The sequence below is a fragment of the Sciurus vulgaris genome, assembly GCF_902686455.1.
Source record: "Sciurus vulgaris genome assembly, chromosome: 4".
Lineage (NCBI taxonomy): Eukaryota > Metazoa > Chordata > Mammalia > Rodentia > Sciuridae > Sciurus > Sciurus vulgaris.
The window spans coordinates 41218983-41232542 of NC_136464.1; the positions used below are offsets into that span (position 1 = coordinate 41218983).

Consider the following 13560-nt stretch of genomic DNA (forward strand, 5'->3'; position numbering starts at 1 on the left):
AGCTAGGCTCTGGACCTGCTTCCTTGCCCAGGGCTGTACTCAACCAGAGAAGGGCCTTCCTCTCCGCGGTGGCCCAGCTCAGCAGCTCCCCTCCCCCATCGGGTCCCCTGTTCTCCGGGAAGTGGGGCTCCTCGTGGCTTGCCTCGCCTCGCCATCCCCGACGTGCCAGGAGGGACTCCAAATCCCATCTCGGAACCCCGGGGCTGTTGCTATTTTTGCGTGAGGGAATTAAGCCCGTCCAAATTAGAAGGTGATATTTCATCTCTAATTGGCAAGTTCAAAAGGCCCCTATCGCACTCGGCGGCCTCGGGACTATGTAATTAAACAAGGTGTTTTCTGACTCACGCCGGGCCGGGCCTGGCTCTCCGCGAGCCACCGGTTGCCGCCCGGCCCGCGGGCCGATGTGGCCGTCCCCTGGCCCGCGGTCCCATTCGCCCACGGCGAGGCCGGCCCGGCCTCCGCGCCGCCGCCGCCCCTCCCCGGCCCCAGGTGTTCTGGGGAGCGGACGCCGAGCCTCCGCGCCAGCGATAAGATCCGGGCTGCGAACGCCGCCCTCGGCCGGGAGGAGGCTCTGCGGGGAGCTATGGCCGGGACTTGGCCGCGCGGGCCCACTCCCGGCTTCGCCTTGGGCCGCCTGCCAGCCGCCCCCGGAACCCTGTCGGCGGCCGGGCCTCCCTGGGAGAGGGAGGTGGAAGCAGGCCACCTCCTCCCCTCCAGGCAGGAATGAGTTAATGTCTGCACCGCCTGGAAACGGCGCGAAGGCCCGCGGCTCCGGCACGTCTGGCCCGCCTGAGCCCCAGCCCGGGAAGGAGCAGCAAAAGGACGCAGGGCGGGCCCGCCACTGCACGCTCCCGGAGCCGTGCCGCCCCCTGGCGGGCCCGCGGGGGACAGCCGGCGGCCGGCACCGGGGCGCCACAGCGCGGAGCCGCCCCGGAAGGTGCCAGGAGGGCCTGCCCAGGGCGGGGCGGAAATGCCCTCCTCGCGCCCGCACTGGGCCTCACCTCCACCCGCCGTTTCCCATCCTTTCCAAGGTCCTTCCGTTGTTCCACTTCCGCCCCCTCCATCCGAGATTTTTCACCTTTGCAGCCCCATCTGAAATGCCACCTCATCCGGTGATGTTTTAACTTAGGTGTTTTCTATGCCTACCTCTGTAAGCCAGGCACCGTGCTAGGAGCGTCATTTCATTCCTAGAACACGGGGTGTACGTAGTGTCATCACCAATTATCAACTGAGAAAGTTCAGGCCTGAGAGATGAGATAGTTTGCTTGCTGTAGCAGCCCCGGAGTCGGACGCTAACGCGCTTCTGCGCCCATACCCAACACGGCCGTCTGAGGAATCTCTGTTTTTAACAGAAGGCTGAGCCTGCTGCCTCTGCCCCACGCACAAAGTTCAAGCAACTTCAAGCAAGACCTTGCTTACCTCCCAGCCTTACCACCTCTGCGCTCTAGCCTCAAGAGAAAAACTCTCTGGGGTGGGGGTGGGGTGAGGTGGAGGGAGTTGGGTTTCCTGTGCCTTAACGGATGTACTTCTGAGTCTAGACTGTGTGCACTCTTCTTTACCTCATGGCTTTGTCAATTCACTCTGTCATTTCACACTGTTTTATGACACACAGAAAACTTTCTCTGTCTTCCTTCCCTCTCCCTTAGAATGACCTAACTCATTCTTTCCAAAACAAGTTCTTAGCTTCTTCCCTTCATCAGTTTGCCCTATGCAAAAATGGTATATGTGTCAGGTAGGAGAGACTCACCCCCATAAAGGGGGACATTGTGCATGTGTGGGGGCAGGAGGTATATGGAAAGAGCAAGGGCTCTTGCACTTATGATTCCTGAGTTCTTGCCCAACCTAGATAACCTCCTTCCCATTCTACCTCTCACCTGGTTGGTAGACAGAAGGCCGGATGCTGGCAGTGGTGACAACTCGGGGCTTGGGTGCAGGGGCAGCTGGACCCTCACTGTAGCTGGTATGGGCAGTTGGTGCTGGAGAGGTGGCTGCTGCAGGGTTGTAGGTAGAGGCCTGGGGTCTGGAACCAAGAGGGGAAGAGTTATAGCAAGAAGGACAGTCCCATGTGGGCCCTGGGGCCTGCATCCATAGCAGGTTGGTTCCTTGATCTTTAGGATTCTCTATAAGGAGGAGAAGTGATAGAGATGTTTGCCAGAGGCTGTGAAAGAAAAGCCAGGGGGATCTTAGAGGGGAGAAAGCTTCTCCCTGTAGCTAGTGCTATTGTCTTTGGAGAGAGGGAGAATGTCACCACATAGACAAGAGGACACCTGGAAAACCTGCACTTTCCTGGGGCCTCTGACCACCTGGTCTCCTCTTTGTATTCTTTTTTTTTTTTTTTTTTTCTGTTTTTGCTGGAGGGAGCAGAAATCTCAGGTTTCTGAACAAGAATGTCCAGCAAGTGCTGTAGGAGGCCTCCAGCAGCTCCCTGAAGCAAACATACTCCATTTCCACCTGCAGTTCCTGTTGCCTCCTCCCACTGGGTTAGCTGTTGAGAGGCTTAGAGCAGCCTCTTCCTACATGTGGCCCAGGGACTTTGGAACCAAAAGAGATGGGGGGAAAAGTGTTTTAGTTCACTGCCCCCAGAAGCAGCTGTTCTTGGCCTGTCCTCTTGGGGAGCTGAAGGCTCTGAGAATTGCCTGAGTTTAGCGCTTGTTGAACTTCAATCCAGTGTTTCCCAGTCTCATTTGTTTGTGAGGACTTTTTCTTCATTTAAAATTAATGAACACTTTGATTTCTTCACGCATCTTTCAGATCCTAAAGTGGACAGGTGACTGCACTCACGGCAAATGGGTCTTTGGTGAGGGTGTTGGAGAAGAAAGCCCCATGGATGTGTGTCCCTTACCCCAGCTTATAGCTTCCTGCGTTCCTTCCACCTGTTCCCCTTGGGCCCAGGGGTCATTCATTCTTGCTTGACAGAACTGTAAGATGGGGGGAGTCCTAGGATAAGAACCTGCTACTAAGCTCTTGAGTAGATCCAGGGGGACTTGTGGGGTTGCCCCAGACAAGGCAAAGGTAAAAGGATCCTCAGAGAGCCAGCATCCCAGACTTGGGGGCTGTGCACACTTTCTCTGTCACCATGCCAAGTTTCTGATAGATTGAGGCCATTGTCTCCTTTCCCTGGGCCTGCCACCCCTGCTGTGGATAGATCTCTGTGCCAAGACCAGTGAAGTAGGGGCCTCAGTGAAAGAGGAAGAGATGGTTTTAAAGGAGTTCTCAGCTTCCGCTGTGGTCGGACAAGGCACAGTGGTTGTGAACCAGACTCTCCCACGGTGGTGGACACTTTGCCAGCATCGCAGGAGCTACAGGTCCTATGTAAGGGACTAGGGTGGGGAGAGCAAACAAGCTGAAGACATCCAATGAGAACTCCAAAGCCAAGTTCTGATGAAAGGCAGGTTATGTACATTTTCCTCTAATGGGGCTCCTTCTAGTTGTAGCTTCTTCTAGTCCATATGCAGGGAAGGAAGTTAATTGGGCTCAGAATACAACCCCATGACCTCTTCTGCCCTAGACCAGTGCTCTGCTGGGCAGCCCTCTGTTCTCTCTTCAAGTTCTACCCAGGTCCTAGCTCTCCTGGCAGGACAAAAGGAAGGAAGGACTCACCCTGCTGCAGGTGTCCCAAGGGTTTCAGATGCTCTGTGGTAGGCAAGCCCAGGACACAGAGGCCTGGAACTGGTGCTGGAGTTTGCCCTTTGGCAGGGGCAGGGTATGAGACTGGATAGCTCCAGCATCTAGTTCCCCATCCAAATTGGGAGGCTTATTCCCACTCAGCAATAGGGATATTTCTTACCCTCAAAATTTTTGTGCAGGTAGCAAGACCCTTATGCAAAGAGATTCTGGCATGGAGACGGGAAGCAGATTACTAACCCTCCCCCAGCAAACTGAGATAAAACCTGCCCAGAAGCCCAGGCCCAGGCTCACCCCTAAGGCTTGAGATGGGTTGGGAAAAGACTGGGCTTGGCATTGTGAAGCCCCGGGTAGGGACAGCAGACAGGCCTATGGGTCACTTTACCTCCTCAGGCTGAACCATTGAGTTATGCACCCTGACTCAGGAAGGCATGTACTCCTCAGCAAAATCCTGGGGCAGGGGCACTTGGGGAACTAGGGGAGCTGGGGTCTTCACTGCAAACACCACTGGACTACTCCAGGAAGTCCAGAAAGAGCTGGGCTAACCCCTGCTGTTGCACTCACCGTTCACTCCAGAGTAACTTGTCCATCCCACCTCTTCTGCCTCCCTGCAACCCCTTGCTTTGTTTTCTGCCTCACTGGGTATCCAGGGGGGCAGGTTGGGGTGGAGGAACTTGAAGTACTTATATCCTTTTTTTGTGCTTGGTGTTTTATGTACACTTTTTCCATCACAACCCCATAAATAATACGTGTTGTTTTGAACTTTTTTTTTTTTTTTTGTATTGGGGATTGAAGGCATTTTCCCACTGAGCCACATCCCTAGCCCTTTTTTCCTAATTTTTAAAGACAAGGTTCTTGCTGAGTTTCTGAGCATCTCACTAAGATGCTGAGGCTGGCCTCAAACTTATGATCCTTCTGCCTCAGTGTCCCCAGTCACTTGGATTATAGGTGTGCGCAATTATGCTAGGCTTGTTTTAAAAATCTTAACAGATGAGGATAATGAAGTTCAGGGAAGTTCTGTCACTTTCTCAAGGTTACAGACCGGAGGTAGTGGAGCAGAAATTTAAGGACTACTACATACATCAGGTGTCTCTGGTGTTAACATGCTTCTCCATCAAGAGAAGAGAGGGAAGGCAGTGGGCAAGGGCAAGTCATGGCTTAACTATTTGTTCAAATCTGACCTGCTTTCTGTACCCAGCTCAATGTTCCCTCCTCCAGGGAGCCTTCCTTAATTTCCCCAACCTTTTGGAACAACTTTCATTCTCCCCTAGCTGCTGAGTTCCATGAATAAGTACCATATATATGTGTGTGTGTGTGTGTGTGTGTGTGTGTGTGTGTGTACACACACACACACATATTTTGTACTGGGGATTGAACCTCTGAGCCATATCCCCAGTCCTTTCTGTTTTTATTTTGAGACAGGGTCTCACTAAGTTGCTTAGGGCCTCACTAAATCACTGAGGTTGGCTTTGAACTTGTGATCCTCCTACCTCAGCCTCCTGAGTCACTGTGATTACAGGCATGTGCCACTGTGCCCAGCGCCAAGGACTATTTATACAGTTCACTTTGTCATCTGCATGTGTGCACACTTTTGTTTGTGTGTGAAACTTTTACATCTGTGACTGGAGATGTATCCCTGGCTGACAGGGCAATGTTCCTGCCTCTGTTCTTAGTCACAGATGGAGCAGTTCCCTGAAAAGCATCCCAGCTTCCCCTTCATACTCTGTACCATGCAGTGCTGGCTTTGGCTTTCTTGGGAAACCCCTGGGCCCTAACCACCTTGAACCCCGCTGCCCACAGATGTATTCAGGGTGGGGCCTTTCCTACTGCTCTTTCCCTTGGTCAAGGGAAGCACCTGTGGGCTGGTTACCTTGGACTGTCCGCAGGGATCGAGGTAGGGGCTGCAGCAGAGGCGGTGGCAGCATGGGCAGCAGCTGTGGCCAGGGGTGGCGAGGCTGCACTGGGAGAGGCAGCAGCAGGCGGCTGGGCAGAAGCGGGCAGCAGCGGGGTGGAGGCCTGGCTGGTACACACTGGAGCATGCTCAATAGGGGTGCTGATGAGGCGGGACCAAAAAAGATAACAAGTCAAGGGGGCCCCAGACCCTGTGGGGGCCCTCTGCATGGGGGCAGGTGGGTGCAGTCGCAACAGGTGGGTTACTGTGAACAGAGCAGGATCTTCCAGGGGGTGCATCCTCCAGGTGCAGGAAAAGAGCTCCTCTGGGATCCTGGGAGGGGAAGCTCAGACCATGGTAGGGCCTGGTAACATCAAAAACATTCTCAATCCTGGCGGGAAAAATTTCCCCCAGGTTTTTGTGCTTCCTAACTTTTCTTTCTCAGCAAAACATAGTGCAATGGAAAAGTAGATTTAATTATCAACCAGTTTCTTCTCCCTCCTTGTTTTCCTTTCCCTTTAGTCCATCATTCAGTTAGGGGCATGTATTACCCTTGAAGAGGGATGATACACCAAAAAAAAAAAAAAGCAGAGGTAAGATATATGGGTGTCAAGGCCGTAGGCTCTGGAGTTGTGAGAACCTGGGCTTCAGGCTCTGAAGGATTCAGGGTACTGACAATACATTTGCAAAATGGATAAAAGGTATCATGGAGTGCAGATCAAGGTTATCTGCCCAGAAGTGGGTAACATATGGTGGATTCAAACATGGAGGTATCTGTGCCCTTTAGGGTAAACCCTGGGGAGTGACAGGACTTGTGGTAAGGGTTCAGGTAGACACCAGAAAGCTCAAAGATCTTCATGCTACTGAGAGCTCTAGATACCAAAGAGAATGTCCCACACATCCAAGAAAGACGTGGGCCTGGACCTGAGCACCTGAGGTATAAAGCAGATCTGAAAGGCTTTATAACTTGGAACAAGAGAGGTAACCACCCTTCCAGTATGGACCAGTGTGGCCACATAGGATGAGAATATCCAGCAGATGCCAGTACATGTAGACAAGATGCCCAGATGCCCCAAATCTGAATACTTGGGCATCCTGCAAACAACTCTTCCCCATAACCACTCTAGGAAGAGAAAAGCAGTTTGAGACTGGGCTAATGGAATTAGATTTCTGCTACCTATGAAATGAGGACAAGAATAAAAATTAAGGGCTGGGGCTGTGGCTCAGTGGTAGAGTGCTTGCCTAGCTTGTGTGAGACACTGTGTTCGTTTTTCAGCACCACATGTAAATAAATGAGTAAACTAAAGGTCTACCAACATCTATTTTATATATATATATAACATATATATATATATGTGTTTTTTTTTTTTTTTGAGACAGGGTCTCAATGTGTTTTTTTTTTTTTGAGACAGGGTCTCAATGTGTTGCCCAGACCTGTCTAGGACTGTTGGGCTTAAATGATTCTCCTGCCTCCACCTCACAGATAGCAGGGACTATAGGTTTTGCAAACATACCCAGCTCATTTTTTGTTCTTTGGCATTTGTATTTTTAACGACAGTGACAAAAATAAATGCAACTCTTATAAGTGGGAATAACTCCACCCCCCATGTAACTCATTGATTGACCTACTATGTGCCAAGCATTATGTCTTTAATTCCTCACAACACCTCTCTGATGGGGGTATTATCAACTCTATTTAGTAGATGAGGAAATGAAAACACAGAATTTAATTGCTCAGGGCTCTGGAACTTACCCATAGGGACAAAACAATTGAGGGTCATTTTGATTTGAAAACTTACACAGAACCTCATGGAGAAAGAAAAGAAAACTCTTCTTGTAATCAGCCAAGTAGAATCTTTCTCCAATAAAAGGCACCATTATTATTGGCAATAATTGGAATAAGAGTACTTTCCTCTACCGAGTTCTTCCCAAAATATAAGCTTTATCCCATTATTCATTGTTTTATCCTTTCAGTCACCATGGATGATAGATATGGTGTCATTTACAGATAAGAAGATTGAAATCTGGAGGGACTGTATCTCTGGTAAAACATCACAGCTGCCAAGTGGCAGAGAAGGTCTTGAGCCCTAATTACTACACTTCTCAAACTTCAAATGCACATGAGTCACCTGGGGGATTTTGTTAAAATGCAGCTTCTGGTTGAGCAGGTCTGGAATGGGACTGAGTCCACATGTCTAACAAGCTCCCCAGTAATGTTGATGTTACTGGCCCGTGGACCACACTTCGAGTAGCAAAGTGCTAGAGAAGTTTGCCCTAGATAGGAATGCAAGAGGGCCCATTCTCTTTACCAAAGCATCACTCAATTGCTCTACTCCATCTGGTGAGATATGTGGAAGAAAAAGTCTGAAACAGAGTGAGGATCAGGGAAGCATAGAAATGGAGAAGAAGCAAAGTTGTGGGTTGACTGCCCCATAGGAAGGAACCATTTTTCTCAACTGCTTCATGGAAAGTATCCAGGATGGGCAAGGGCATTGGTCATGTTCTTTTGCCTGGGGCCTTCCCCAATGTAGGGGTCAGAGAGGAGGCTTTGGGCATCCAGTTTATAGGCCTGCAGCAGTGCCTGGACCTGACCCTTTCGTGAGGCCACTTGCCCACCCTCTGTGAAAAATCCTGCTTCTAGAAGCATTCATGTGATGTGACTGCCTCAGAGAAGAAGCTGCAGGCTCTGAAATCACACTGCTGAGCTGGTTGCTCAGGCCCACCTTACAGGATGAACAGGTTGAGAAGGTCAGTGCTGACATAGGACCTGGGTCTCCTTGATTTTCCAATGGACTTGGACTTCTGGGAACCAAGGACACTGCATAGGATAAGAGCAATGAAAATGTCCAGCCTGGGAAAATAAAAAGCTGGCTTTACCTGTTCCCTTTGTTCCAATATGCTGTTAGACCACTTTACCTGCAACTCTCCCCAGCATAGCTCTAAATGAACCCTGATTGTAGGGGATAAAGAGGAACCATATGTGGACCTTAGGAAAATTCACCATTGATCAGACAATGGGGCACCATTCACATAGACCACACTGTCAACCTGGGCTCTGGCCATGCTGCAAAGTGACATGGTCAGGACTCCCCTGAGCAGTAGTCATCAGACTACTAAGATGAAATGCAGATCAGCTGGGTGATGGTGAAAACAATTTCACAACCAGTCACCTGACTTCTGTCATCATCCAATTAACAGAGATTTTCTTAAACCGCTATCTTAGTTTACATGTGTAGCAATAATGGAGATCACCTCATTTTGTACTACCAATATCAACCGCAATACCCCCTATTACCAACAGTTCCAAACTGAGCCCAGGGACCATGAACCTCAAGTCCCAACATGACCACTAATACCATTCCCATTTGCAGAGCAAAGGGCAAAGGTCACTACCAGGGATACCTGAGCATGAACATGAGCTGCTGCTTGCGGGTCCTTCCTGAGTTGCATCCTATCTAGGACCATTGTTTCCAGACCCCAAGCAGCCAGGGCCTAGGGAAGGGAGAGGAGGCATCAAAGAGCATCTTCAAGGATCTTGGGTTCTTGTTCCTTGTCAGTTCCTGAATGAAGTTCCCCTTTTGGGGAAAAGGGGCCATCAGAGAGCAAGCAATGCCAAGAACTTACATGCTTTAGTCCTAAAGACTGCCTGTGAGAACACCCCGACCTGATCTAGTATTCTATAGCTGCCTCCTGTCTATCTTGGTCATAAGTCACTTTATGTAGTTAGTTAGTTTTTGGTGTTGGGGATAGAACCCAGAACCTCGTGTATGCTAAGCGCATGTTCGACCAAAGAGCTATACCTCCAGCTCTGTGACTCACTCTAAATATCTAAGCAGAAATCAAACTAAATTAAAATAGACTCAAATGTTTACAACTGCATGGGAGTAGAGCTCTTTCCACAGTTTGACTCTTCCTTCTACCTGGGCAGCATTGAAGTGGAGTGTAAGCACCCTTTGCCCTTGCTCTGTTGTGGTGGTCCTTGGTGGGGGTCCAGTTAATGTTGTTATTGATGATGGTGATACTACAAAAGGATGATGTTAGTGGTGGTTCTGGGTCTTGAGGTTCATGGTCACTGGGCTCAGTTTGGAACTGTTGGTGATGGTAGGAGTGTGATTGGTGTTGGTGGAGTGAAAGGGGGCAATTGCCATTATTGGATATTGATGCTACTGTGTGAACTAAGATAGTGGTGTATGAAAATCTCCGTTGATTGGATGATTGACAGAATGTCAGTCAGGTGACTGGTTGTGAAATTGTTTACACCGTCACCCAGCTGGTCTGCATTCCATCTTTGTAGTCTGATGATTACTGCTCAGGGGAGTCCTGACCCTGTTGCTTTGCAGCATGGCCAGGGCCCAGGTTGACATTATGGTCTATGTGACTGGTTCCCCATCAACTGTAGTGGGAATGGTACCCTGAAACCTTTGCTCATTCCATTTTGCCCTCAGAATACATTAAAAATTCCATAGCCTGAGATTGTAGAGCTGGACCTCACTGACCATGACTTCCTCTGCATTCCCTCCTTTCTGGCTCAAGTGATTAATTCCCTCTCATCAGCAGCTCTTCTTAGAGTTGCCTGGACTGCATGTCCAGGCTTTCCTATTTACACACACTCCAATCCTAACCATTACTGAAGACCACACATACTGACCTCTTCTTCCAGGAAGCCTTCTCTGAACCTCACTCCACACAATCAACCTTGTGTTATAGTCACAGACACCATTGTCCCTTTCTAATTCCTTTAGCACCCACCACAGCTAAGTACCTTGACAGATGCCCTCAGATACAGAAACTGAATGGAATATCTCTGCTGCTTATACGTAGGGCTTCACAAAGACCCCTGGCCTGGGGTTACACAAGACACTGTGCACAGGGGCCTGGGGTAGCTGAGAAGTCACAAGGCAGGCAGGAAAGCAAATGAGAACCTTCCAGGTCTTCAACTGAGTAACTCCAACAAGCTGGAAGCCAGGGACAAGGGTCCTAGAGCCCACTAACTCTGAGTGATTGACTCAGATCCTCCGCCAGCCTCAGGATCTCCACTGTCTGGGGCCTCTTTTTGTCTGGCAATCCCTGCTCCACAAGCTACCCTTGGGCCTTGCAAGTCTTCAGTAAAATGTCAGTCAAATAAAGGTGTTTTCCAGGAGGAAAGAGGGAAAGGAATCCCCTGTTTTCTCCCTAAGGTGGATTCCTCAGCCAGAGTGATATTTGCCTGGCCCTGCCCTGATCCTGCTGTGGCCATAGTGTCAGACTGCTAGAGGCAAGAAGAGCTGGGAGGCTGAGGAAGAAAAGCTTTCAGGGAACTTTGGGGAGCATCTCAGGGGAGGTCTGCAGGACAGAGCAGCATCCCTAGCCAGCACTTACAGGTGAGATTGCTAAGGTCTCCAGAGGCAGAGAGAAAAGACATGTCCAGATGGTAGGAGTGGGACAAGGACTCAGGACATCCAACCTGAGAGGCGGCAGGGAGCCCTGAAGGTAGGGCCTCGGCATCAGCCTTTATTTGCCAAGGGCAGTTGTCCTCCTGTTCTCAGCCTGTCATCCCCAGCAGTCAGGGACCAGGTGGGTGGGATGGCATGACATGAGCCTGCTGGAACCTTTCCAGCTGTTGCTGCTCTGGCTAGCCCTTGCTAAATGTTCTGGGTAGCATTAGAACATTGGTGGGGGCTAGGAGCAAGATCCAGCTGGTTGCCCTCCCTGTTTTCCCACCACCAAGACTCTGCCAAGTCTTCTTTCCATCTCTTCTCCCCTGAGCCCCTTTCCTGGTCCTCCAAGTTTACCATGAACTGCCCCCTTAGTCCAGGAGCCCTTCTCTTGCTTCCTTGGCCTGAGCATGAGTAATGCCTGCCTGTGAGAGGGGCTTGCAGCATGCTTTCTGATGGGGAGGGAGGATGCCTTCCGTTTGGATCTGGGTGCAGGAGGAGAGCTGGGTGCAGGGGGCACTGAGGTATCCCCTCATCCAACACTGCCCCATGGGAGGCTAAGGCTGACCATGGGGCCACAGCTTGGATTCCTACGATGTTCTCCTCCCAGGGTTCCCTAACCTGGGTGTGGGGTCCTTGAGGTGGGAAGCCAGTGTGAGCAGAGCTGTTCTGGGCCCCACCTGGAAGGCACGGCCCCTGCCCCTCTGCTGGCAGTTCTTGTCCTCTCCCTGCCCTCATAGCCCCTCTCAGGGGGACGCACACAGGCACAGCATGACTGGGGCTTGGTTTGGTTAATTTCAAATCCTCTTTATTTCAGAACAAGCATGCTTATATGTACAGGAGAAAGAACTATGGAGCCAGCACACACGGTACAGGAGGAGGGTGCCCGCCCCGATCTCACCACAGCCAGAAGGGTCTCTGTTTCATCTATTCTGGACTTCTACATCCTCTGTCAAGAGCCCTGGTCCAGGTTGCCCTGGGCTCCAGCGGGCAGCAGAGTAGCCAGCAGGGACAGGGAGCTGGCCTCTTCCTAGGACCCTGATCTACGGGCAGCTTGTTTTGAGACAGCACAAGGCCAGGAATTGAGAGTGTGGGAAAATGAGGAATGGCACATCCATTTTCCTTGTTCTGGGGTATTATGCCAACAAACCCCATCATGTCCTCTCTGGTATATAGCTAAGGGCCTATGTGGGGGAGCAGAGCTCTGGCTATGTGGGGGTGGTGAGGGCTGCCCTGGGTATGGAGAGTGGGTGCAGAGCTGAGTGGAACTGGGCCCCAGTCATCAACTCTGGGGTGGGTAGAGAGCAGAAGTGCTGTGGTTGGCCACCAGAGGTGCCCCCAGCACAGTTACACATCGTCAAGCATCACCGTGGGGCTCACATGCCAGATCTGTGCAGGGGAGGAGGGGGGTCCAGCCTGTCAGGGGTCAGGACATTCCAGGCAGCCTTTTAGCTTTTAACGTTAAGGATTTGGGCCGAGAGGCCATGGTGCCAGTTGCGCAATTTGGCAAAACGTGGGCTGTTACGTTCCGTTTCAAACCTTTCCCTGTGGCACAGAGAAAGAGAGAGAGAGACAGAGAGACAGAGACAGGGAGGAAGACAGGAAAAGACAGAGAAGAGAGGAAGAAAGAGAGGGGTTAGGGAATGTGTCCACCATTCCCCTGTCTGAAGCTGGGGTAGAGGGATGGGATGAAGGGAGTTGGCTTAGAGAAGCTTTGCCATCTGTGGGGTACTCTCTAGGTGGTCAGGCCTGGATCCAATGGGGAAATACCAAAGTCCTGGGAACAGGATAGAGGGACTGAAGTCCCTCTTTTGAGTTAGGGAGGGGAGGTGTTTAGAAGGGACCTGGCTACAGGGCAAAGTTGGGGAAGGGGGTTTCCCTGGTTCATGTGGTTAGGGCTGGGCAGGGCTGCTTTGGCCGTGAGCTCTTGGGAGTGAACCAAACAGGCAGGTGGGCCTTGGTCTCTTTCCCCTAGCTGGGCACAAAAAGGGGGGCACCTATCCTCTGTGCTGAGGACTGGTGAGCAGACTTGCCATCTCCCTATGTTGCCTGGGCCTTGCCTCACCTTCAGAATCCCTAGAGAGCAGCTGTCCCACATCATCTGGTGCCTGAGATCATCATCCCAGGCCTGAGAGCAACCCCAGCACGCGAGTGCACACGCACACACACATACTCACAAGGCCACTGTCACAGATACAGAGGATCAGACTTCCTGCTACTTCCTACCAGTGGATCTCTGGGGCTCAACCCACAGTCAGCTCAGCTGAGGGTGCAGTATGGAGCAGGTAAGTGGCAGCCAGAAATGTAGAAGTATAGGACAGAATAATCCAGGGAAACACCAGCATGACAGATGTCAGAATCCTAGACCTGGAGAGGTCTCTGACATCCTCCAGACCTGAGTGCAAACTTGTGGTCAAGGGGCCACATCTAGTCATAAACAGTGTTCAACCTGTACAGAAACTCAACTGAAACAAAACAAAACAAAACTATGGCTGGGGGCATAACTCAGTGGTACCACTGCTTAGCATGTGCAAGGTTCTGAATTCCATCCCCAGCACTGCAAAACATACATCAATAAAGAAAATTAAAAATTATTTGCTATCCATACCATGGGATGCTACTCAGGAACAA

The 13560-nt window shown here is 50.9% G+C and overlaps 1 protein-coding gene across 11 annotated transcripts in view; it reads right to left on the reverse strand.

Annotated features, from left to right (window-relative positions):
* LDB3 (LIM domain binding 3) overlaps positions 1 to 13560 on the reverse strand; it is a 62436-nt gene that overhangs the window by 22137 nt on the left and 26739 nt on the right. For 4 of the 11 annotated variants that reach the window (XM_079138224.1, XM_079138223.1, XM_079138222.1 and 1 more), the window contains one exon: positions 1875 to 2020. In XM_079138224.1, the coding sequence (XP_078994350.1) occupies positions 1875 to 2020 (146 nt within the window). Of the gene's footprint in view, positions 1 to 1874; positions 2021 to 5494; positions 5678 to 11715; positions 12475 to 13560 lie in introns of those variants that run through there. The other 7 variants (XM_079138227.1, XM_079138226.1, XM_079138225.1 and 4 more) reach the window with 2 other exon arrangements.